This window comes from Aythya ferina, assembly GCF_964211825.1.
Source record: "Aythya ferina genome assembly, chromosome: 13".
Lineage (NCBI taxonomy): Eukaryota > Metazoa > Chordata > Aves > Anseriformes > Anatidae > Aythya > Aythya ferina.
The window spans coordinates 14349882-14375558 of record NC_140311.1 but is presented as its reverse complement, the minus strand read 5'-3'; the positions used below and the strand labels follow the sequence as shown (position 1 = coordinate 14375558).

The following is a 25677-nucleotide window of genomic DNA, read 5'->3' as shown; positions in this document are numbered from 1 at the left end:
GCTGCAGTCCCGGCTCGGTGCTGGCCGAGCCCCAGGGGCGCACACACCACAACTGCACCCGAGTGACAGGGCGCACACCTCAGCTGAGCCTGCAGGTCAGCTCTGCTGGCAGCTTCGTGCTTATCGTGCGCCATTCCCCATGGATTGGCCGCTGAGGCACCTCGCCGCAGCGCTGGGTCTCTCCCTGGCACCTTCTGGGGGATTTGGCGCCAGTAGATGGGACTGCACGGTGCTGATAAATGCTTGATAAGTGATTCATAGCTCTTCAGAGTACAAAGGGGTTATTGGTATGTCGGAAGCAAGTTAGAGGTAACTTTGACTGATGAGGTTGGAAGAGCTGATCAGACATTCATGTGCACCCATCACTCAATCTTTAAGAAATACATTAGTAAAAACACAAACATACACACATATAAAAGTATACTTGGAAGAGGTAAGGGCACTCTTAAAAAATTAACTCCCTCCAGCTCACTCACAAGTCACATCTCCTTGTTCATACACCCCAAATAAATCTCAGAATTATTGCCTATGCTGTGCAGGTAGGGGAACTGAGGCACAGATAAACACATCCACCAGGCAGGCTGATGAGAGCCAGAAGTACTTACAGCTTCAGTGTGATGCAGGTCTGCTCGCTACCATCTTGGTTTTTGCCATCCTGGTCTGCATTTCTCTCTGAGAAGAAAGCCAGAACGCAGCACCACCGTAGCACAACTGAGCAAGTTCGTTACTGGCGACACTGCAAGACCTCAGCTGCAGGGTACAGCAGTGCGAGTTAGGCACAAGGCTGGTCACACAAACATCCCTGATCTTCCTGCAAATCTCTCCCCACACTGACAGCCTGTCCCTGCGCTGATCTGCCACTGCCTCACTCTGCTGTGACCTGGCCTAACCAAGCTGTTTGTAAGATTTACTTATTTCCACTCAGCAGGGACATACGTGGTTCAAAAACACACGAGGAGCTGGGGAAACCAGGCAGTGCTGCAGCTAGGGCAGTAGAACAGCGGGTGCACGTGCCCTAGAGCTGCAGTGATTCGCAGCTTGCTGCAGCCTGAGGCCAGTGGGACATACCACAGAGGGCATGGCCACCTTCCCGTGTGGACACAGGCTTTAAGGTTTTCTCTAGGAAGGTGCCTTTCAATTGCATTGGCAATGGCAATAACCCAAGGGTGTTGCAGAGGGTCTCCTACCTAAGGACGTGCTGTGGCTCCTAGGCTGCAGTAGTTCAGGTGGGAAAGTCACAGTGCTATTCTGCAGGCATGTTCTGAGCAGCACAGTAGGCCTGGGGCTGCGCACAGGAACTGGAAAGTAGTTTAATATAAAAATAGAGCTTTAAGAATGCTGAAAAACATCACAAGGCTCGTGGCTCTCAAATATCTAACAAATATAAGGACTGCATTTTTCAGGAAATATTTCAGAGAATATGTGGAAAACTTTTTTTTTTCTAAGCCTGAAATAATTCACATACATGCAGTAACAACACAGAAGAAATGGGGAGAGATTTTCTAGTATGCACTTAAGTTTCTAAGATTGTCATTCCAGTGTAATATGGTCTGTTAACAAGAACACAGTTGCAGCAGCATATTTTCATTGTTATGCCAAAGACTTGTACAAAATTATTATTCTCAAGTAAGTCTCGAAAACTGAAGAGCGGATTCTGGAGTGTGAATGAACCCGGACTAATTCTGCATCTTCAGAACGCCATGTCCACACATCATCACTTAAAACAATAATAAAAAAAACATTTCAGTAGAAATGCTTGCATGTTGTACATAGTCTGTAGTCTGTTCATCATTTTCTGATGACTTTCTATCTCAGGTTGCTTCAAAAAATTCATTTGAATTTTCTCAATATTCTGAAGATGCAGCTTGTACTCATCTAATTTCTCATGCTCTCTGTAAGTGGTTTTATCTTAGAATGGCTATTCAGCATCGAAAAGCACCTAGTATATTATCAGTTCAAGTTGCAGTAGCATAGTGTTTCCAAACTAGTTGCATCTCTCCTCTTCATTGTGCGCTTGATATTCATATTGTTTGTATCCATTCAGGAAATGAGACACAAGATTTAGGCATCCCTTGCACTGGTATCTCAATCCTAAAACCACACAATCTGGTGAGATGCTGGTACCTGTAGCTTAGCATGTCTTTCTTGCAGTTTCTGAAGAAAAAGTTTCTGCAACGAACACTCTGATGTCAGTTTTCAAGAGCTGATTTCCTTGGCTCAAAGTTTTCTCTTCGGAGGAGCTTTAATTCTCTCAGTTCTTGTGGCTGTAAACTCTGATCCACACCAGGAGTTAGCTTGTAACTTAAAGGAGATTCGATATAACCATTTCTGTACAGGCAGACCCGCTTGCAGAATTCAAAGGTGCTAAACATAACACCAAAGTATGGAACAATCTGATTTTAAAAACAAACAAACAAAACAACAACAACAAAAAAGCAGTATATTAGATAGAGGAATAGTATTCTTACATTTTTAAAAACAAAACTTCTGGAACTTCAGGTTAGATGTGATCTGCTAACAGAGCTATGATCATTTATATAAAGCCATAGTCACCTCAAATTAGGCTGGCCCCTGCATAATGTTAAAACTAATAGTTTATTAGAACATAAATTATAAGGATATTATGAGGAACAAGGTCTGTGCTAGCCTGTAGATTATCACAGCTTGTACAATAGCTGAGCAAATCCTAAGCAACCTCAGCAATTCCTAATAGCAAATGTGGGCTTTATTCTCCATACTGCAGAATGATTGAACCTTCTTCTTTTGCCCTGTGCAGAATCAGCAGCTCTGGTCCACCGCTAGCTCATTGCAAAATACTTCTTTTGACTTCTGTGGGAGTGTTTTTTTACAAGGGGTATTTTCTTTATAGGTAGGTAAATCTGTCAAATTACTGGAGCTGAGCAGAAAAGGAGAACTTGCTTAGCTGTTTTAAGTGTATTGCTTGCAGTTCCCCAGCCATACTCTGACTTGTGTGTTAGCAGCACTCCCTTCTCTAAAGACATTCAAATGAACTTGAAAGGAGAGACGTATGGAAGCCAAACTCACACTTGAGGAAATATGACCAAAGCTATGATCCAAAGCTGGTTTGTAACCTGCCTGAGGTTACACCTGGGCTGTGACGGGCTCCATTATCCAGAAGCTGCTAATAAGCACGGAGGGATGTCATATGCCTTATAACTTTAATTGTCCAAGAGCGTGTCTTACTTCAGTTAACTGGATGAAAGCAAAACCTCACCTTGAGCAGACTGGGTGTGAGTCCACTCCAAAGTCCGAGTACACCTTTGTTCTTCACAGTTTGCCGGAAACAGTCAGCCATGCCAGTGAAATGGACATCAACCGCTCCATAGTGGGGAAGCCAAGGGCTCTGCGCCTGTTCAAGAGACACCCAGGGAGATTTATAACAATCAAAAGAAAACCAAGGTAATTAAAGATAATTATTTTTTCCATGCTGGTAGGTAGGTAACTTCCATTCTGGTCTAAGTAACACTTCATGGCAGGTTTCAACACATTCATCTGGATTCTTCTGTTAAGCAAATAGAATCTACTGTTTTGCCTTGAAACACAAATTGAACAGGAAGGGATCTTGCTCTCTGATAGGTGTGAAAGAGAAAGAGAGCAGTAATTTCCACCAGTACTTCCTTTTGTGCCATGTCACTACTAGAAACCATCAATACCAGAGCTGTGAAGCACATCAAGCCCACGCCTGCCAGCTGCTCAGGTCTCGGGAAAGGTATTTTACAATGCTGGCATTAGAGCACCTACGAGTGGGAAGCTTGGGGTCGGCCCTGGACACCACGGTGCCTTCCTGTAGTAATGATCAAAACAGGAGAGCACACAAGAGTCTGGCTGCTCAGGCTGTGTCCACACTGCAATGAAAAGGGCGAACTGCCCTACGCACTGAGTAGCAACAGCACAGCAGAAAAGGAACGCCACATTTCAGCCCAGGCTGCACAAGCCCGCCAAGGGCTGTAGGTGAGCAGTTGGTACCTGTGCTGCTGTGTTTCCCTACACAGCCAGCTGATCCAAACCAGTTAAAGCAAGCTTGGGAACATCCTGCTAGACTGCAGACACATTCCCAGCTGCAGTGTAGACTGTCTCGGTTCACACGGAGGAGGTGTAGCAGGTCATTTTTAACAGCAAAATCCTTCCTTCATTAATCTCCTACTGTGTTAGCACAGACAAGATAACCTGACCTTGAATAATCCCATCCTCATCCATCTGTCCATATGCAGCTGGGGGCTTATTTTGCACTGGCAAATCAGGGACTCATACCCACATCAAGTGACAATTCTCAGTCTGGAGAGTGTGGGGACCCTGGACACAACTGATGACTGGTCTGTTACAAGCCAATCCCCACAGGGCATAAGCTTGATAAGAACAGGACTCGTACAGTTAATTGATTGGTGAATGTGGGTATTATTACCCCCTCTTTGACCTGAAACACCATGTGGTGAAGCATTTTTGCCCCGCTTGTCCAAACTAACCCACAGCTCCTCGGAGTTGCTAAGCCTATGATGACAGCGTCTTGTTAACTGACAAGTGGTGATGACATTTTCTAGATGCCTGAGCTATAGCATTTCAAATACTTGGCAACTTGGACAGTGGAAATGGAAATGGATCAAGATTCATGGTCCAGGTATACAAGACAAGTTGCTAATCATATGGTTTAAATACTGTTGCATCCTCTTGCATTACTGGCAAATCTGCAGTGAAAATTTAGAAGCTAACACACACAAAAAATTAACCACCACACAGACTGCATATAGCCCCTCTCACTTTTTTTGTTTACGAGTGACACACGTGTGAAATGCTTCTGATGGCAGGCAGCAGGTAAAACCATACAGTTTCATTCTGACAGGGTTTTGGGAGGTCATTTGGGGAAAGCAGCTGTCTGTATTGAGAGAAGGCAACAGGCTTTCACCACATCCTGCACAGGTATTTTCTGGATCGTCTTTGTCATGTCCTGTCTCTTTTATCCCAGAGAAGAGTAGGGCTGAGGATTTAATCCATGGTCTTTCACACTTGAAGCAGGAGAGAGCGCCTGTATTTGCTTCCCTCTGAACTTTTTCAACACTGTACCTACCTGATTTGCAAGAGAGGGATTACATTTGTAGAGGAAAGAGCAGTGCTCTACTACTGCTCTAATCACTTACTCCCTTTTAGTCTACACTGGCCTCTCTAGCTCCATAGGGCTACAGCTGTTTCCATAATTCCCATCTCTGGTGTAAGTGCCCACAGCTTCCTGGTTTATGCCTCAGAGAGGCAGACATTACGGGATTTAACTGCCAGGATTTTACAGCATTACCAGCCCTGACTTTATAGAAAGATCAAGGTAATAGAGCTACTCTGGTAGCTGAGGATCATGCACATGTTCACCTCCGCTCCTTCGCTACGAGGAAGCTGCCTGCTTGGCTCTGTTACTGAAGAGGTATAAAAGCTTAAGAAGAAACAGCTAAATCCAGCAAAGAGAAATAATTTTTCAAGCCTTAATTGACAGGACTTGAGAAACTCCTCTATAAAGACTCTCATGATCATGTTATAGAAGATGCTGAGTGCTGCAGCTGAGACTTCAGGGACCAGTTCCACTAAGAATGGTGACAGTAGCACCACAAAGAGCACCAAAATAATGTAGATATCCTTAATAATGCAACCACAGTCATAGGAGAGCTGGAATCAAAATCCTGTTCTGCTTTCCAGACCATCTGCCAGTTTCCATGAGCTTTTTTGGTAAAGCACGGTTACAGGCAGCAACTCGGTGAAGAGGAACAGCTCTCTGAAATGCTTCAGGAAAGCAGGAATGCTGCTAGCACGCCATTTCCTTCCTTTTTAAGTCCCTTTGTGGTAGGCAGGGCATGACCTGCCAGAATTAACTGCATGAGTTTAACTTAATCCCCTTAGCTACTGTATACATTGCAAAGGCACATATCAATGGATCTTGACTGCAGTACTCTTCCCTACAACACTAATATGGGCTCCAAGCATGCAGCACATTTCAGTAAGATTGTGCATGCAGCAAACACAGCCAGAAGACGGTTGAAAAGGAACAGTTAAGTCAAAACCTCAGGTTTCCGATTTGTCCACAGACATTGATTGACCTCTTAAGAGATTTACTGAAGAGTTATTTATAGTAACATTCACTATGGTTACAGCCATTTTCAAGATTTCAGTCTTTGGGGTGAAGTATGCTTTGCCAGTCTTTCTGCTTTACAGAAGCAGTATGTTTCTAAGACCTTAGGCATAGCATTTAAGTAGCAGCTGTCCACAGAATCTCAGAGTCACCTACTGCTAAAGAACAACAAAAAACTGCATTAGGACATAGTTAAAAATTCAGTATTTTGGAACACAGCTAAACAAAGTCTGAATGTATTAATAAAAGAAACAAGTAGGAAGGTGTTTCATTTGGCAAGGCTTTTAATGAAAAAAGATGGCTGTGGGTTTTGGGAAGTTCTGAACCCTCAACAATATAATCCTCACAACTACCCCATGGCACCAGAGCCAGAAAATGGAAGTAACCAAACAGACCAGACTAGTTCCTCCACCTTTTTCCAGAGAAACCTATTGTGACAAACAAACCTCATTCCAGAAGGATCAGGTCTGTGGACAGAGACATTTCACACCATGGACCTCCAAGTGGCTTAAATTCCTCTCTTTTGACACCATCTGATGCTACAGGGGCTGATGCTACCTGCCTGTTATGAACACTTTTCAGGACTTACTTCCCCTCCAGTTGCAATTGTCTCACAGCGCAGAAGGCTGGAGATGAAGCACAGCTCGCTGCACTGATATAATGGAGTGCCAAGTCACGGTAGTAGCTGGGTTAAGTTGCTAATCGTTTTACATCTGACAGATGATGGGTTCTCCTTAAAGCACAGCGAATACAGAATCGGTTCTATCTGCTCTCTCAAAACCAGTCTTTTAGAATCCAAAGGCCACCAACTCCAAGAAGACAGTGTAATACAGGCCAAAAGTCAACAGTCTGTTCTACTCTGACAAACTAAATCCAAGAGTTAGAGCAATGGATAAAAAAAAACCCCAACAACTTCCAACCTGCAGTCTGGGTCACATCTTTTATATAAACCAAACATTTCAATAAGGGTGGAGTCTTGTGACAACGCTCAAGTTAAAGACAATTGTTAGGTGAAGACTTCCCAGACACCATCTCTCCTACTGTCTGTAGGTGACTGCCAGAACAACAAAGTGCTATTTTGGGAACTAATCTCACAGACCCTTTTAGAAATTTCCTCTTCCATGAACTCCTCCAGGCCCTCCCTTCCTATTCCCTTCCTCTCAGGACGGGATGGATGCAGTGCACCGCAGCTGTAGTGAGAGCTGTGCCCACCAGAACATCAATCATTTTAATCTTTCCAAGGCTCACAGTAGCAACACAGGCACAAAGCAGGGAACAGGGATGTGGAACACAGGCACAGTGGTTACGCCACTTGAGTTTGTGCCCAGAGTTTTGCAGATCCCAAATTCCCACTTGCAGTTCAGGACATTTTGGTTTGCAACTATCTGAATTTACATGTTAAAGTAGAGTATGTGGAAATACTTCCCTTTCATTAAATGTACTTTTTCCCTCCCCCTTTCCTGTTTGTAAAAACTTTGTTGGTACAAAGTTTTGCCTTTTTTTTCTTTCTGTTTTTTCTTTGTTTTTGGAGTATGCAGTACCATTGGCATATTATAGTACTATACAGTACTATAGCAGCCATAGGAAGTACGCTATTCTGATGGTAGATACAGTAAAATTGTTTGTTATGTATATATTTTCAGCAGATTTGTGTGTCCTACACTTTTGTCAATTTCAATAATACAAAAAAAAACAAACACACAGGAAGGCATTTTACAACAGAGCTCAAAAGTTCATGCTCTTAATCTGGAAGCTAAAATAAGATGTCTGTGTAGTCTGGGTTAATAAGAGCGCTTGCATGAGGCAAGTGTAAGTGTAGTTCAAAGGAAACTGAAGGACAAAAATTGTAGTTTTCATTTGGACTAATGCCACTACAGTCCACAGAAACTTCACTCAAGTCAAGACTGAATACTTAGAAGAATAAGAAACAACTGAAATGTAAACAAGTATTAAATTTGGGTGAAAAAAAAAAAAAAAAAAAAAAAAAGCACAGTCTTGGGCAAGTCAACCCTTCCTCCTGGAGGACAGCCTTACTTGGTAGTCATGCTCTTTTCTGTGTCAGTGCTCTAGTAACACTGACTTACCCCTGCACGGGAACATAAAGTCCACCAAAGGTATTCAGGCATGTGGTAAGGTAAACCATGACAAGCTATTAGGAGGCAATTGCTTCCAGAGCACCACAGCAAAGCAGCTGACCTACAGCTTCCTGCACTCTAGGAACATGTTGTCCTTTCCTCTGTAACCTGAACCGGGGCCAAATCTTTTTGCCTTGCTGAAATTAATGGCAGCAGGCGTGCACAACAGTTTACTGTTTCTTCAGAAGAGTTTGACTCAGCTTTAAATATGTTATCGCCGATCCAGTATCCTGAGGCTTCATGGTGTGTTGCAGAATCCCTCCCTTAGTACTGAACACAAGCTTTCCATGCTTTTAACACTTGTGCTATGAAGAAATCTTCCAGATGGAACACAGAGGTCTTTTTTCTCCAGGTAGTGCAACCCCTCGCACAGACACTTCTGGGTGGTTTCAGACTGCCTGATGATTCAGCTCAGCCCTTACAAATGGGTGCACAATTTTCAGGTACATGAGCAGTGGTTGGCTTAATGGTACAAACCCTCAGGCAGGGTAGCTTGGTCCTACGCAGCACACAGTGAAGAACAACGCTAGTTCCCACATCTCCTGCTGTTTTTGTAGGATCTGGGGAGAAAGTTAATGTTTCTGCAGGACTGGGGTTTTACAGTGGACATATTTCCATTGGCCTCATGTGGGTGAGATGCAGAATTACACCATATCAGAATAAATCAGATATAAGAGAGTGTGCACAAAGTTTTAGCTCCTGCTTATGGACTATTTTGCACAATTAATCACAGTTATATCACAGGATCATCATTCCAAGCACAGACATGTTCCAAACCAGTACAAGGCTCCCCTGTATGACTGATGCAAGAGCACTCATGGCAGGGGATAACAGCAGTAGCTGTCGCTTTGGAGACGTTACCTTTTCTCTGCTAAAAGTTATGGCCATCCAAGCTGTGTGTGCACAGCAGCATGCCTTTCCATGTCAGGCCCTGTCAGCTGTGTGAGTTTACAAGGTTTAAAGAGGTGGGTTGTGTTAACCCATCTGATTTGCCCCAAAGGGAGAGCTCTCACTCAGCTCAGAGAGCCGCAGAGGCTGTAAGAAGCCAGTGGTCACACTTAGCTGGCACAGCCAAGGATTGGGAGTGTACCTGCCACTTCAGAGTCTGGGAAAACCATCTAGAAAGAATTATGTCCTGCCCTCCCTCCTGCATTCAAATGGGCACAGTGCAATTTCCTGCTTTTCTTCAGAAGGCCACTGTACCTGTAAACAACTGCTGTAATCCACCTCAGCTCCTCGCTGGTCCTTACCACGCCACCTTGGATGAACAGGGTTAGAAAACCCCTAAAAGTAGCACAAACTGTCACAAGGCAGACCTGGCTATTACATCAGCCCAGTTCTACTTCTGATTCTTAATTTACCATTTTTCCCTCTTATAGAGTTTTTTCACTGTCACTCTTTAGTGTTTCACCTTCACAGGCAGTCAGGCTCTGTGATGCTCTCCTGTGGAAGTTTGGGGATCTAAGAGAAACATGCCTGAGGTTTGTTCACATGTACAAAAGCTAGCTGAAGCTGTTACAGAAGGCAAAGCCCGCATTAGTCTCAGGTAGCTTTATTTTCGGGCATTGTCTCAACTGTTTACTCAACCAAGTACTTCCCAAAGCAGAAGGGCACGATTCTATGATAGCCTCAGAGCCAGCAGAATGAAATATTTTTATAGTGACACCAGAACAATAAAAATGCTGGTAGCTGAAAGCAATTAGGCATAGGGCAAAAAGGGAGAAAGGAAGGGATTTTACCTAAACCAGAATCTGAAGTCTATTAATTATTTGTTAATAATTAGAGAAACTAGGAGAAAATATGAAGTAACAACTAGCATATTGAGACCTTGCTGATGCCTGAACCCTAGCAGCAAGGAAAAGGGGAACACAAAATCACAAGGACTAGAAGTAAGAAAAGTAAGAATTAACACTGCATCCTCCCCCTCAGGCAGAATATTTTTAGAATTTAATTTCTATCTGTGCAGTTTCTTTCACAAATCTTAAAGAAATTAGTATCACCAAAACCTTTGTCAAGCTGAGCTTAAGTTGGACTGCAGGATTGAAAGTACTGGGGGCAAGGACAGACAGCTGGGAACCACACAAACCTTATTTCCACAGGAAATCATACCCAAAGTGATAATATTGCTCCTTATGTGCTTCCATACCATGGAATTTGCCCCAATTTGTGGTCAAATGGCTCCATCTCTGAAAATTTTCAAGACTTAGACTCCCATGCAGTTCACCACTGAAGGGTCTCCCTGCACCAAGTCTCAGAGCACGTATGCTTTTGAGATGTCATGTGAACCACATGACCCAAAAAGCATTTCTTATTTTTAAACCAGGTCACGACTCCAATAACATATTCCCAGCTGACACAAACACAGATCTCACAAACAGCAGGGACACCACAGCTTGAGAGCTTTCCGAGGCTGCCATGCCTGTACCAGATCATCAGTGATGGCACACTCTTTGTAAACTGCTCAAGTTTAAGCAGCACTGGAGCACTGTCTCCCCATTTCAGCAAGGAGAAGGTGCTTTTCAAATGAACTTTTATGTTTTTTCCAAAACGTTGCTTATAGCCCAGCCACTGGGTTCCTACAACACTGACTTCTACTTTGCAAGAAACATAGCGAGGGAACTATTTTTATTTAAATACTCAAATAAAAGTACTACAATATATTATTTAACTGGCTTCAGGCAAGAAAAGTGCCAACAGGGCTGGAGATTGCATTTACTTAAAACAAGCTACCTCAAGAAGAAAGCAAATGCTTCGTTTTCTTGACGTTATAAAGACCTCAAAACATGTACATAACTTACAACAGATTTCATGCTTGCAGAGTATCTTGTGCTCCAAAAGACAAAACAAAACAAAACAAAAACAAACAAACAACAACAACAACAAACACAAACCAAAACAAAATATAAACACCCCCCTCCCCCAGGCTGCAGATTTATAGGCAGTTGAGGTCTAACTGGTTCACTTTTGTCACTGAAAAGAGGCCACTTCTTGGGTGATGCATGGCAGCAGTCTACACTAAGCAAGAACAACGAGCTTGTTTGTTTACAGCAGTGGAGGGAATTCATAGCCTGGATTTTAAAACAGAAAGATCAGATGCTATTGAACAATGCCTTCTCCTGAGAGATGCCCTCAAAACTTAAGGATTCTGTGCAGTCAACACCAAAAATGTGCTGAATCCTGCAGTATACTAAAAGTATCCCTATTCTATTTTAGAAGGGTTTGATGGCAGAGCTATTTCTAAGCGGCATTTACTGGTTTTCATTCCAGAAATTAAAAGAAATGATACCAGCAGAGTATGAGCACAAGACAAAGCTTCTGCAAAGCGAGCAAAAGTTGCTCATGTAAGCAGGTGCAAAGTGTCTGTACAGTTGATGGATTATCTGTGAGACTTCAGGGTCATTTTTGGTGGTTTTGTAAAGCAAAACACACAAAATCCCACATCATTTTGGAGTGAAAGCTGAGGAGTGCCAGCGAGGGGTATCTGAGCCTGCCACTGAGGGTCATATACACAGAGAGAGGTGCCAGACTTGCGTACTAGGTTTGCACTCACCACTTGTGTGTTTATAGATACTCACTTCTTCACATAGCCTAGGATTGGTGTCATTCTAATAATAATCTTCTGTGAGGCATATAACAGCTCTGAATTCATCCTTCCTTGCTGAAATGCCAGAGCTCAGTGTTACATGCATTTCTGAAGGTCATCATCAACAAAAAGACAGTACAGGGAAGTAGAAGCATATTACCAGGGCTTCCCTCAGGCCCAGACTCCTTTACAGGCAGACATTTCTCTGCCTTTTTTTTTTCTTTTTTTCTCCAGTTTTCTTGTATGCACTTAAATAAGCCTGCAAGATAAAAGTGCAGGACTTGAACATCGCTTAGATACTGGGTTTAACAATGACTGGTGATAGTGAGGTGAGGAGGGAAAGGCAGGAATAACAAACAGTCAGAAGGATATAATGATCAGTAAGGTTTTGGTCAGAAGTTGACAGAGCATAAGAGTGAGTCAGGAAACATTTAGTATAGAACACCCCTTTGAACAACCCTCTCCTTCACCATTCCCCTTCTACAGATGCACAACAAAAGCCATATGGCCATGCTGAAACATGCATTCAGTACCTCTTAATTCTCTAACGTGCCAATCAGGAGCAAAGTGAAAAAAGGAAGACAAAGGAATAAAACTAGGATAATCACAACAAAGAGTACTTACATAATCAGTAAGACTCAACCACGTTAATTAATATTTATTTTAAGAAAGCCATTGAAGTATATTTAGCAAACATAGCATCTTGGAAGAAAAAAAGTAAACATGATAAAGATAATTCTAACAGCAGAGGGGGAAGCAGCCATGGTTACAGAGCAAATCTGACATCATAAATCACCACCAAAACACAGAGGAAGAATTGTTCTCTGACACTTAGCTCCTACTCCCACAGATGTCACTGACAGAAGCTGCTGACGTCAGGACTGTAGGATTCAGATACGTAAAATGAGAAAGGATGAAACAAAATGATTACAACAGAGATTAGAAATAGCACTTCTCCTCCTCCCATAGCAATTTTTTCTTTGCAATTATTGCAAATGATTTGTGCTTTTCTAGATGAGGAGGTGGATGGAGCTAACTCTTCCAAGACTGCTGAGCATTCAGGTAAAGATCCGAACTGGATGTTTGGGTCTCAGGTACTCAATCCCAGAATCAGAGAGGACAGCTTTGTGCCCTATTTTCTCAGTTTCTGAAGCTCCTGAGGCTGCCTTACAGCTTCCTACTTCCCTATCACTAACAGGTTCTCTGCAATGGTCTTTGGCAATACACTACCTCCATCTGATAGCAACCTCCACAATGTGCTGGCTTCCTCTTCATACAAAAACCTATCATTCATAGCTTCAAAACAAAGCCAGCATTTCCCTACATGCAGTGCTGAACATTCATATGAGGCCCACGGGTAGCTAAAGGCTTCTTCAGTACATCCCTCTTTTTATCAGCAGGAGAGGTGAAACACTGCAGGGAGGCTGAGCAGAATAAAATGGCTAAGGAAAATAAGAACTCTGAGGTGTCTGTTCCCGTTTTCTACAGAACACTGAAATGTTTTTAATCTGTTTTCCCTTTCTTTATTCTCTTCACTCCTATGTCCCTTTGCAAGATATTCATTCTGGTGCTGTCCTAGGCATTTCTCTCTTCTGATCACCACCCTGCAAACTGAGCAGGCCAGCAAGTGAGTGCAATGCAGAGCAGGTTCCTGCATGACCGGGCGATATCCTGATGTTAACTGTGAAAAACATACTTTTTGGATCATCTTATACAAGTTCCAGTCAGCTCCTGGCATCAGCTTGGGTGTGATATTCAGAGGGTCTCACTTCTGGACAAGCCTACATGACTTACAGCATTTCCAGTACCAAACAAGTTACGGGCTATTACATCTTGACAGCTACTTCCAAAACACTTTAGCTTTCTCCCATGACTTATTCTGAAGTCACTGATCAGGTCTTGTTTCTCTAAGCTTGGAAAATCATTATTCAACTGCTGCAATGCATCTATGAGGAAAAAAACCCTCCCTGTTGTTGAGCCTCTCTTCCACTGAGATAAGTTTTTAACATAACATTTTCTTACATATTTAAGAAATAAATCCAATTCCATTCTTATTCTAGAAATGCCAGTCAAATGTTTTAAGCATCCCTTTAGTGAAAGAGCACAGCCTAGTGGCAACAAAATGAATGCTTGGCTCATCCCACTTCTCTGCTTGCCTATAAAGACAAAGCTGGACCCGGAAATGAGTTATCACACCATTCACTACTGAAAGTTACTTTTGAACGGATTCTGAAAACTGAATGTTGACTGATAAGTAAGTGATGTATCAACAGAAAATGATTAATATGGAAAAAAAAAAAAAAAGGAAAGCATTTGATGTGCTGTTCTTCAGGACAACAGTATTGTTGTGAGCCTAAGGACATAAAGAAAAAGAAGAGTTCTAGTAATTGCTTTTCATAGTCCTACTGATACAGCTGGAAAAAAAGACCAGTTTTCATGCTCAGAACCTCTTTCTTACCAAAGACATTTTAAGGTCTGAGGCCTGCCTGAAAAACGGAACCCTGGGAACTGGAAAGGGGAATTCACAGGTTCCCCTAACCTTTTTCTAGCTTGTGACTTACCAACCAGGGTATGGGGGAAGGGAGATTCAGTAATGCTGCCACACAAAATGAGTACTTTTGGGTAAGATCTGAAAAGCTTCCCATAACTTTACAGTCCCATGAACTGGGCTGAAAGAATACATTCTTATGCCATAGCCAGAGAGCCACCAAAGGATGACAGTTACTCACCCACTCTCTCCTAGTGAAGTTCTAATGAAAAGAAGACAACATCAAATGAATTATGTCAATGAAATGGAAGCTGTGGGCTGGTTTTTGTTTGTTTGTTAAATCATTATTACTAAACTTTCAGGAAAAAGAAGTAGCAAGATAATATATACGGATATAGTTGTTGATGCTCCAGGAAAGCACCAGTACCAGCAACTGGGAAGTCATCCATTATCCAGGGGAGTCAGAAAAAAAGAGTGAGGATAGTTCTGACCTTTCAGATTTAGTATGCGCTGCACAAGTTTCTTGTGGTTGCCAGTATGTAGGTCAGGCATAAACGGCAGACACACAAACACTGGAAATAACATTGGTCTCATTCATCCCACTTACCACCAAAGGAACTGAATGCCTGTATTTGACAGAAGATTTACCAACTGTGAATTGTGAGAATTTGATGGAATTGCTATGAAGAAGAAATAAAGCTAAAGACACAGAGTCTGAGTGGAAACAAATCCCATGAGACACTTAAACCCACCTTAAAAGTGTAACAACACACTTTTAACAATGAATTTTTAGATGTTTAAAAAACAACAACAACAAAAAAAAACATAAACACCCAGAACAAAGCCTCTGTAGCCTACTGGTAAGTGAAGCAACGTGGCAGTATTGATCATCTGGCTAACCTTGTCCCAGGCTCCTGAAACAGGAACCTCTAACAAAGTACTAGCAACATCAATGCTTTGTACCTGCATCTTCCTCTTGACAGTCTCAAAGGGGAAAGAAAGCGTCTGTGCTACCCCAGCTGCTACACAGCCGTTGATGAAGTTCTGAAGAGGAGTGAAACGAACTACAGGTTCTCGCCAGATTTTGTCCAGATTGATGTAAACAAAGAATGAGCCCGCAGAAAATGGAACAGCACCTAGAAAGCAAGTCATGCAGAGAAGGTTTCCATCAGCACACTTTACACCAAGAAAACAGCTGCTCAACACATGGCCTAGACAGACAGCACGAACTGCTGCCAGTTTACATCTCACATTGCTCAGACCAGATCAATATTTAAAGGAACTTTACTTTTTAACCACTGGTTTACCACCAAACCCCCATATTGCAGCATCTAGATATGGTGATGGATGCACATATTTGCATACTAAAATTTGCATGTTTTGCCAGAATTATTTGGTGATTTAGTCTCATGACAGGTCAGCTCTTTTGCAACAAGCTCTTCCTCCAGACCAACCCTAGCAGCTGTAGAGGTAAACAGAGCTGCCTCTTCAGTCAAGCTGATTAGGAATACTTCCGTCCTCTTGTTTGTTTCATGCTCTCCTAGATTTTACTGTACATTATTAGTATAGATTTTTGTAACACTGTATTGTGAAAAAGTAGACAAAATCAAGTGGCATTTAAAAAAAAAAAACTATGAATGGTAAATAACTTAAAAGTCATTTAATGGCTTTTAAAATTCTCTCTTATTTAAAGAGAGAATATCACTATCTTCACATCAGCTATGTGTTACTGCTCACACTGGTTTCATTAAACAGCCAGGGAGACACCCTCACACCTAGGCAGGAATTAGGAACACAGCGTGTATATTTTTTTAAAGAGTTAAGCAAGGGAAGTCCTACATCTTAGCATAACTAGATCATCTATAAAAGAAGGACAGGAGTGTCTTTTTGAACGCTTAACCATATATAAATGCTATGCACTGGGTCATAATTTGAAGCAACAATGCTGCAGCAGAAGCCAGTATTGTTGTGCCTTCTAAATCTACACACCTTCTACAGATCAACTTTACTGTTTGCTTTGAATCAAGTGAGCAAACAAATACACTATATAGCTACAATAAACAACGTGCAATGAGGTGATTATTATTAAAGAGGGCCCTTTCTTATTTTACCTAATATAGCTGGTGAAACACCACGGTAAAGTGCAAGAAGTCCTTCTTGATGATAAATTTTGTAAAAAGCATGAAGAATTCCTTCGTAAGATGGTTCCAGGCGATTCTGCACAATGAGCCGGGTTTTAATTACATCAGTAGGGTAAGTCACAATGGTTGCAACCATGCCAGCCAGACTTCCTGCTATGATGGCCCTCCAGTGGGAAATATGACCCAACTCATCCGTGAAAAGGATAACAAGTCTAGAATAAGCACAGAAAAGAGGTACTGTTAATGGCAGCGTGAACAAAACCCATGAAATAAGAAGGCAGATTATTCTTGATGTTATTGTTCTTCTGCTCACAAGCTCCTTCAGTAGCAGAAGTTGAAACTTCAATATATACTTCATCTAAGACCTTACTATGCTGTATAACACCTTACAAGCATCAGATCTCTGTGAAACAGAATAAGGGGACGGGCAAACATCAGCAGAGGCAAAATGATGTGCCTAAGAGCCCAAACAGATTTAGGGTAAATCCACGGCTGCAGAGGAGCTCTGAAATACAGAAGTTAAAGATAATAGCTAGGTCAGGGGCTGGAATAGAGAACTCCCCAAATGCAATTTGCTTTACTTTTAGTATTACTGAGCTTAAATGCTTCCAATACCTGGAAGAACTTTTTTAGCAGCAGCTTGTGTAGCTCAGCCTGCACCACAGTTCCCAGCACAGACTAAACTCATGCAGCTGGAGTTGTGGTACCCTGCTGGAGGTCCAGAGCACCAATTCAACAACAAAAAAACCTTCAGATATATGGAGACTACCTGTTCAAACAATTTACTTGCCTGCTTTGCAAGAGACTTAAAAAGTCATTTTTGTCCATTGAATCTTCATTTATATTTTCCCTACAGGTTGAAAATTACTGTAACTTAAAATATGTCTGCAAGAAATTCTCTGATCATCAGTCAGAGTTACAGACATTGGTCCAACCTCCTGCGAGGCTTTTCTCTAGTCAAAGTTACCATGTAAGAAGAAATATGTAGGTAACTCCATCACAGGCCTTCTGGGAACAACTGAACCTTCCTCTGTTGCTTATCTTGGGACAGGAGGGTCCACAGGGATACTTTTCTAGAGAAGACTTATGTCCAAGCATGAATACGCTCAGGAGGTTAAATCTAAATTTGTAACTCTGAAATAGAAGCACAGAGTTTTAAAGGCTGACCTACAATTGGTAGATCTGTGATTCACAGAAGGACTTTTCTATGTATGTAAAGTGTTCTTAAATCAGTGAGAAGTGTCACGGAGGCAGTAAGTAAAAAGAATTGAGGGGAGAATCTTACCTGGACATGAAGAAACCTACCATTGTATTTCTGAAGTATTTTATTTCTATTGTATTTCTGAAGTATTAACTGAACTGTGTAAACAGCAGATTTTTAAACTACACAGTGTTACCATGTCCAGAACAAAATCATTTGCAAAGATATACAAGTCACTGCTTGCTCAGCTGATGTTTTCTACTGCACGGCAGATCCCTGCATCTACTTGTCTTGTGGCGCAGAACAGACTAGCCAAGCAGAAGTGAAAGGGCTTTTTTTTTTTTTTTTTCCTGTACCTGTACAGTTCCTAAAGCAACACAGCCTGATCTTCCTGTGCGTGCACAAATGTGTGAGGGGGTGGCTCTGAGCACTACCCAGACAACATTTAAAACTGCCACAGCAAGAGAAAGACAAAGTCTGTGCGCTGTAACCACAGGAGGAGTGTGGAGTCAGCTCATTCCCAGCTGCTCAGCAGCCAGCCCTGGCTGCCTCTGCTCTGCCCTTCTCCGGGCTGCTGCTGATCAGCCCACCTCTTCCTGCTACGGGCAGCACTATTTTCTGAAGTCACTGCACACCATTACTCTCTTTTTGTCTTTCTTGCCTTTATGTACCAAAAATCCCCAAATAATGTACCAAGAAATACGCCTAAGCAGCTTTTGTTTAGTTTTGCTGGTAGCCTACTTCCACTTGGAACCGAGAGGAACGCCCTGTGCAAACCGGAGGCAAACTGTAGCCTTGCAAAGGGCACGTACTGTGTTCCAAGCTGAACAAACAATCCAGTTATTTTGCTCAAAATCAACTGGTATATATGCTGCAGCACGCTGACTCTTCTGGGAACTTTCAGTTCCATTCAAATCGCTGTTTCTGCCTTCACTCTGCTGTTGTCCATATCCTTGTCTGACTGCTGTGCTCATCGTGAGCAGGATACAACACAGCCGCCGATGCCAAGCCCGCTTCACCTCTCGTTTCCTGAAAGGCGCAGGCAGAGCTGGGGAGATGACTCTCGCTCAGCCAGACAGCTGACGAACCTCAGCAGGCTGCGCGCCAGCCCGGGTGAGAGCCACAACAGGCCTGATTGGCCCACACGCGCTGAGCCCATGTTTCTCCCCACCCAGCACAGCCTACGAACTGGAATAACCCATCGCCCAGCTGGGCAGAAATGTCAAACGCACAGCCTGCACGTAGCTGACCTTAAAAAAATAAAAAGGGAAAAAGAAACCCAACCCTCAAACTGGCAAAACATGCTGGCGCGGGTAAACAGTCGGGCTGTCCCTTCAATACCTAAAAGATACTGGCAGCAAATGGGAATCTTAGGAATCCAGGCTGGCAGAGCTGGCTCAGCATTGCTCTGTACAGACCTTGCTGCGGACCTTCCCTGGTTTACAGTAATCTAGCACCTGGGTATTATGGACAATGAGATTTTAAAGCAAATAATGCCATGCATCAACTTAAAAAATGATCAGATTTACATAATAGCAGCTGCATAACACTAGGGAAAAGATTTGAGTCATGACTTAGTTATTTGCTTTGATATAGATGATATAAATACTTGAAAACTTATAAGGGGATAAAATAGATTGGTCTCAAATAACAGATTTTGCAGTCACACCTGTAGGCAGCACTGTAACTGCATTTCTAGAGGAATGTGAACGTGCGGAAGAGAGTTACCAGCCTGTCAACCACTCCTCACTGAGGAACACCTCTGCCTTCATATGCTCCCAGCCTATCACCCAGCCTTAAGAGCAGCTATAACTAAATAAATAAAACAGCAAAGCTGCGAGCCTGGAGAGGCGCATCCACAGAGAGAGGGGCCGGGCGACCCCCAAACACCATCCCAGAGCTTTGAAAGCTGTACCCCCCGCAGGCAGCTCCCCGCTGCCCGTCTCGTCCCCCTGCCCCGCTTACCGGCGGGAGGCTGCGAGCTGCAGGGCGCTGTAGGGGAAGAGCCGCAGGCAGGCGGTGAAGTTCCCCTTCCAGAGGGCCCGCAGCCCCTCGGATCGGCACAGGCTGCTGCCGGCTCCTCGCAGCCCCTGCCGGCAGTGCCAGGTGCCCACCTGCGCCAGCACCGTCAGCAGCTCCAGCGGCGCCGTCAGGCTGAGGCTCAGCGCGCCCGCCAGCCCGGCGCAGCCCAGGCGCTGCAGGGCGGTCAGCCGGCCGTCCCGCCGCCAGGTGGCCATGGCCCGGCTCGGCCCGGCCCGGCCCGGCCCGGCTCAGCACGGCCGGGCTCGGCTCCGGCAGCCTGGGCCGCCGGGGGGCGCCGCGGGTCCGCCCCGCCCCGGCTCTGCCCTGCCCAAGGCGGGCGGAGCAGCCCCGCGCCTCCCTCGGCCAGCGGGGGCCGGGAGTTGGTCGGGGTTCCCGGGGCAGGCAGGGTGGGTTTTGGGGATGTGTTGCTGGGGAAAAAGAGAAAAAAAATAAGGCTTGGGGAGCAGGGAGGAGGAGGCAGCGGAAAGGAGATCCAGGCAGCCAGCGGGATTTATGGAGTGAGGAGGCAAGAGCAGTGATTTGTGCAGTGCGTCTGCTCTGCTTCTTGTCGGGAAACAAAATGAAACCTTCGTTAGCCTGCGTTTGGTAGCCTGTACTGTGCATACTTTGGTAAAAATGCTCTGCTGTTCGCCCCAAATCAATGTAAGAGCTAAAATACGTCTCTCTAGTTGTCAGGAGCCCAACTATTCAGGGTGTTCTGTTTCCTGGTGGGAAGAAAGTGGTTAATCGCTAGGGAATGGATAAAAATCAACTCTTTAAAGGACCATTCTGAAACAAGAATGCACAGGTATAAACTTGCTATACATTAATATTGCTTAGGAACAGGAGACTCCTAACCATAACAGGTTACAAGATGTCTCTTCCAGGGGTTTGCCTCTCTTACTAGTCTGCACAAGACAAGCCTCAACTTCTGACTCTTCCTGAGCGCGTTTTTATTTGCCATTCAGTCTTCCCATTTCCATTATTCATTTGTGGTTGAGATTATTTTTTTTACGTACTTGTTCTGGCTGGTAAAATGAATCAGCAGATATCCTCAGCTTTTCACAGAACAATCTAATCCAAGAAGAAGATGGTGCTTGGTGTGAGCTTGTCTGTTATTTTTTCTCCTGTGTAAAGGGACCTGCCAAAATAAAACTGGTCATTAAAAAAAAGTCACCAGTAGGATCTGAGATTACTAAAAATGCTTAAAGTAAATGCTTCTTTTCACTGTTTCTGCCAGACAAATTAAGTTTATATTGCTTATGTCCTACTTAGTTTCCTGTATTTCAAAAGCTGTCACTGCAAGAACAACCAGTGCAACAGTGAATCCTCGGAGGGAACTGGTTTTCTTTTGTCTCTTTTGCTATTCACATAAAAATACACTTATATTACACTTGCAGACAGAATTTAATTGAACATACATTTTCTGCAATCAAGTCCTTTAAAAGCGATTCTGAAAATAGCTTTTCTTACAAGGAGATTGCTGTGTATATCTTTATACCTTGTCTTGCATAGTCATAGTTAATAAAGGATAAAGTACAAGGTGTTTAAAGTAGCTGTGAGTTAATTCCTTAATCTCTCCCACAATGACATCATTCTGAATTAATAGGCACATTTTAATCACGTGATCACTGAAATTTGCCTCAGACATTCTTGCAATGAAAACATCAAGGTTTTTGTTTGTTTATTTTTTGAACTTTACAAATAGCTTAGTTGTTATCAACAAGTTGCTCCAGGATGATGCAGTTGTGGCTAAGATCCGAATCAGGTACCCCAATGAAATCTGTCAAAGCCTTTATTTATTTATTTATTTATTTTGAAAGGTAGCATTGAAGCTTGCTGTCGTTTCCTAAATTAAGTTACATTCTATTTTTAAACCATCTTCCTTGGGCACTCAATACTTAAAAAGAACATGCTTAAAGTTTCACAGGAAACTTCTGAGATCAGAGAGAGAGAGAATGAACAAGGCTGTCAGGGAACCCACTTTTCTGCTCATGCCATCCCCAGATACGAGTTAGAAAAGCTCTACATTTAGAGCTTTCTGAGGTGTTCAGTTGGCCTTGTTCTCCAGGACATTTGCTAGAGACTGCTAGAGTGCAATGTGCTCTGAGTCTGTTCCTTCCTTGGGGCTGGGAGGAGAAGCCACTTCAGCAATCACCACGGGTTGTCCCTGTGACCAATCGTGAAAATTACTAGATTTGCCTATGATAATCCAGGACGTCTGTGACTGAACCAGAAATAGGACCTCACACTCCCACTCCTATGACTTAATCACAAGCCTGTCTTTCTGTACTGAGAGCGTTTCACAGTGCCAGCTGGCTTTGGCAGTTGTAAAGTACACTTTAGAAAGAGGAACCAAGAATTCTTCCCTCTTCATATCTATAATACAAAGCTGGTGCTAGAATTAATGTCACTGATACATATTCTAAGCATGGCTCAGAAATGTTATAAAACAGAATCATATGAAGTAGGATAGTGTGTTCTGGACTTTCTTTATAAATTATTGCATTTCCTTTGGTGGCTAAACAACTTATGTTCAAGAAAATTAATTATCCTTACAGCCAAAATTTGACTGTTGAACTAAGAATTTTTTCCTTTTTCTTTTTCTAAAACCACAAAGTGAATTCATCTGCCTATATACAAAGTATTTCAGAGGTAACCTTGTTGTAGATTAAACCCATAATCATACAGGCTGATTAGAAAGTCCTGACAAAAAAATTAAACACCTTAAACAAAACAAAACAAAACAAAAACCTCCACTAAGTACTTTTATCTATTCCCTTAAATAAAGTTCCACAAGATTTGCGTGCAGCCTGCCAGTGGGTGGCAGTATTGAATCCATCATTCAGCTGTTTCTGGCTAGAAAGTACTTGTGTAGGTGAGCTGCTTCTCACTCAGTAACTGATAAAATCAGTATCTAGCGAAAAAAATATTTCAACAGTCCACAAATTAGTTTCACAAACCTGCAATGGCAGCTACGTCCAATAAACAAGGCTGTAGCATTGTTATTCATTAAACAAAACTGCAAGTGTTTCCTATAGTCCCTTGAAACAGGCCTTATTGTTCTGTTTCAAAATTAAATACAAGATGAAGCTTTGATTTTTCCTATGGACTGTACATCTAAAGTTAGGGGGATATATAGTTTCAATATGGAAAATTATGTTTTCTTTTAAATTACTTGAGCAGTACATAATATTCAGCCATAATTCCTGAAATGACTTTACCAAGCCACAAGCAGAACTATAGCCAAGATTCTTACTTGCATGTACTTAAACCCCCTTCATGCCCAAAGTTTTTTCCAACCACTTTCTTCCCCAGCCTATTCTTGAAGTTAACAGAGCAAGATGGTTTTCAAGCACTGGTTGACAGGTTTAAATTAAAACCTTCTGAAACCTGCTAGGTTATGATGTTGCAATCTCTGTGTGAACACTCCTCTGGATTTAAGATTACATTGTACTTCGTATCCACTTCAGCTAAAAGAGAATAAACCCGTAATAAATAAAAGAGCTGGCTCTGCACACAGTCCTTTGCACTCACTTTACCTACATTGATTTTCAAAGATACCACGTGACTTTTGCAGGCAGGGTTTCACCTTTACTCATTGTCTAATTTTAGGAAGACAGTTTTCTACGAGTAGTGCAGATTCAGGGTTTGTACAATCTAGGTAGCTAACAGATGGGATAAAGCCTGGAACTGCAGGCTGTGGAGAGAAGTAGAACTATTCTGCAAAAGGGATATGTGGGATAACTATGTCAGTCTAGATCTCTAACTTCTCAGTCATGTCTTAAGCATATAATCTAGTAGCTAATATTGGCTCAAAGTTGAATTTGCAAAATACCTCCCTATTTTCTTATTGCCTCTATAAACATCAATCCACTTGCAAAGCAAGGTGCTTAATCTCTCATATGTTTTGCATCAATGACCGCCATCATCTTATTATTCCCTGTGTAAAAGTATTTTCCTCTATCAGTTTTGGACGTGGCACTTTTAATTAGTATCACATGGCCCTTGTTCTCAACATGAGAACATTGCCAGAGTATTTTCCTTAACATCTGTTTTCCCCGTCTCCTTTGCCAGAGGAAATATGACTTGCTGTTCATTCACAGAGTTAACTTACCATACTGCTCCAGCAACGTGCTCTACCCTGGTAAGCAGGATATTCTGCAATTGTAAAAGACCACAGTTTACAGTAATTTGCTCCCTGGAATATAAATATAGATAAAGAATATCAGTTAAATTCTATTTACGTATAATTTGCTTAATTACAGACAATAAACTTTTTTAGTTTGTTTTACCTACAACCAGAAGGCATAGTTTGAGTTTTTAATTCATTTGTGTGAGTACCTGTGGTACCAGAGGTCCTAAGATGTGATAGTCTTGGGCTGGAATGCATTGTGCTTGAAAAAGAAGGGAGCATTCTTATCCCAGTCACAAGCCTAAGACAATGAGACCTGAAGTCTCAAAACTACTGCACTGGCAACAAGAAAATTACATGTTTTTGTGGTAAAGAGTTCAAGAGTGTTCAATACAAAACAAAATTTAAACTGTTTCTTCATTGTTTGGCATTTCATTATTATAAAACAATTGCCATTGAAGTTAGAAAACGGAAATGTACTTTTTGTATGACTCCTCTCATAATAAGAAAAACAAAAAATTAACTGCATTGTCAACTACTAATTAATAGTAATTAGTATATCTTCTCTTTTATTCAGGAGCCCTCACTCAGACAAATACCTTTGCATAGCTACATTAAGCATTTTATTTATAAGTTAAACATCATTAGAGTTTCTTAATTTATTGCATCTCTGGAAAATCAAAAAGTACTGACTAAATAACTAGTTTGCAGCTGCAAATTAGTATAAAATTCCAGTTTACCTGTATAGTTTTGGAGGAATATACATAGAAAAAAAATCATGTAACCAAAAGATATTATCTTTGGAATTTAATGATTTGCACCATCAAAACACAATTTTATCTTTTAAGGGAACAAGAAATATGTAAATAACGACCAGTGTATAATAGACTCCTAGAAAATCTTCAGAATGTAAGAAGAACCAACAATTGTGAAAATAACTAGACCAAACAAAAGGTTTGTAAACAAAGATGGTATCTATTGTACCAACCTACATAGTGAGAAAACACAGAAATGCTTTTTGGGACACACATTTGAAAAATAAATAGACCCACCCTAAAAATACACATAATTGTTCTCAGGTTGTAACTTAGTGGAAAGAAGCTAGTACACACCTCTGCCTGCAACCCCAGCCTTGTGTGTATCCTAAGAAGCCTAAACTGAATTTCATTTGAGACCATAAAAGAATAAAACGTTGGAAAATGTAGATGATACCTTAAAGGGTGTATTTGAGGAACCCTGGCACCCCTTGGAGCTGCTCCTTTGTGGAGATTTGACTGTCATCTTGTACAAATAGACAAAGGTACTGTGTTTCCATTGGTTAAACGTGTACAAACTAGCACTAAAACCAGAGAAAAGACAATATTAGTCCTTGTATGTACAGTGCCCAGATGAAGCAGTGATAGATGATGAAGTGGTAACAGATGAACTATCTTTGTCACCAAGACAAAGACAAAAACGTTGCATCAGAGCACTGCAACTAGGCCTTCCCAATGCCTAAGTAAAGGGTACTGGCAATTGGAGAGGAAGTAACTTTTTGCCTTTTTCCTTTCTTTTTTCCATAATGAACAGCCATGCCGACCGCAGACTATACACACCAGGTGGATGTGAGCAGGCAGGTGAGACACCCGGGCACCTCACCGCGTCCCCCTCAGGTGACCTGACAGCCACCAGCCCCACTCCTGGGGCTCACTCCCGCCCCAAATTCTACGACCCATTCCCCAAATCCCCTCACCCGAATCCCCCTGGGGCTGCACCACCCCAGACACCCGGCGCCCCCTCACGCCCCCCGCCTCAAGCCGCCACAAAATGGCGCCCGGCGGGAGCGGCGCCCCCTGGCGAGGCGGG

The 25677-nt window shown here is 42.5% G+C and overlaps 1 protein-coding gene and 1 long non-coding RNA gene across 2 annotated transcripts; both read right to left on the bottom strand.

Moving 5' to 3' along the window:
* Nucleotides 1–1286: 1286 nt before the first annotated feature.
* On the bottom strand, nucleotides 1287–19968 carry SLC25A43 (solute carrier family 25 member 43). Its single transcript, XM_084534800.1, has 5 exons — nucleotides 19641–19968; nucleotides 16445–16686; nucleotides 15297–15469; nucleotides 3236–3370; nucleotides 1287–2393 (listed from the first exon to the last, which is right to left on the bottom strand). Exons 1-5 carry the CDS (start codon nucleotides 19910–19912, stop codon nucleotides 2190–2192), a joined length of 1026 nt encoding a protein of 341 aa, XP_084390926.1. The 5' UTR covers nucleotides 19913–19968; the 3' UTR covers nucleotides 1287–2189.
* A 1770-nt stretch (nucleotides 19969–21738) lies between these two features.
* On the bottom strand, nucleotides 21739–25664 carry LOC311444046. The gene is made up of 4 exons (XR_014697627.1): nucleotides 25565–25664; nucleotides 25045–25171; nucleotides 23815–23898; nucleotides 21739–21867 (listed from the first exon to the last, which is right to left on the bottom strand). It is a non-coding gene; the product is annotated as an uncharacterized lncRNA (long non-coding RNA).
* Between the last annotated feature and the right edge of the window lie 13 nt (nucleotides 25665–25677).

Coding starts and splice junctions, on each gene's coding strand:
- SLC25A43 (XM_084534800.1), bottom strand. CDS start 19,912: ATGGCCACCTGGCGGCGGGACGGCCGGCTGACCGCCCTGCAGCGCCTG. Junction 16,687..19,640: donor CAGCTCGCAGCCTCCCGCCG/GTAAGCGGGGCA, acceptor TGCTTATTCTAG/ACTTGTTATCCTTTTCACGG. Junction 2,394..3,235: donor TCACACCCAGTCTGCTCAAG/GTGAGGTTTTGC, acceptor TTTTAAAATCAG/ATTGTTCCATACTTTGGTGT.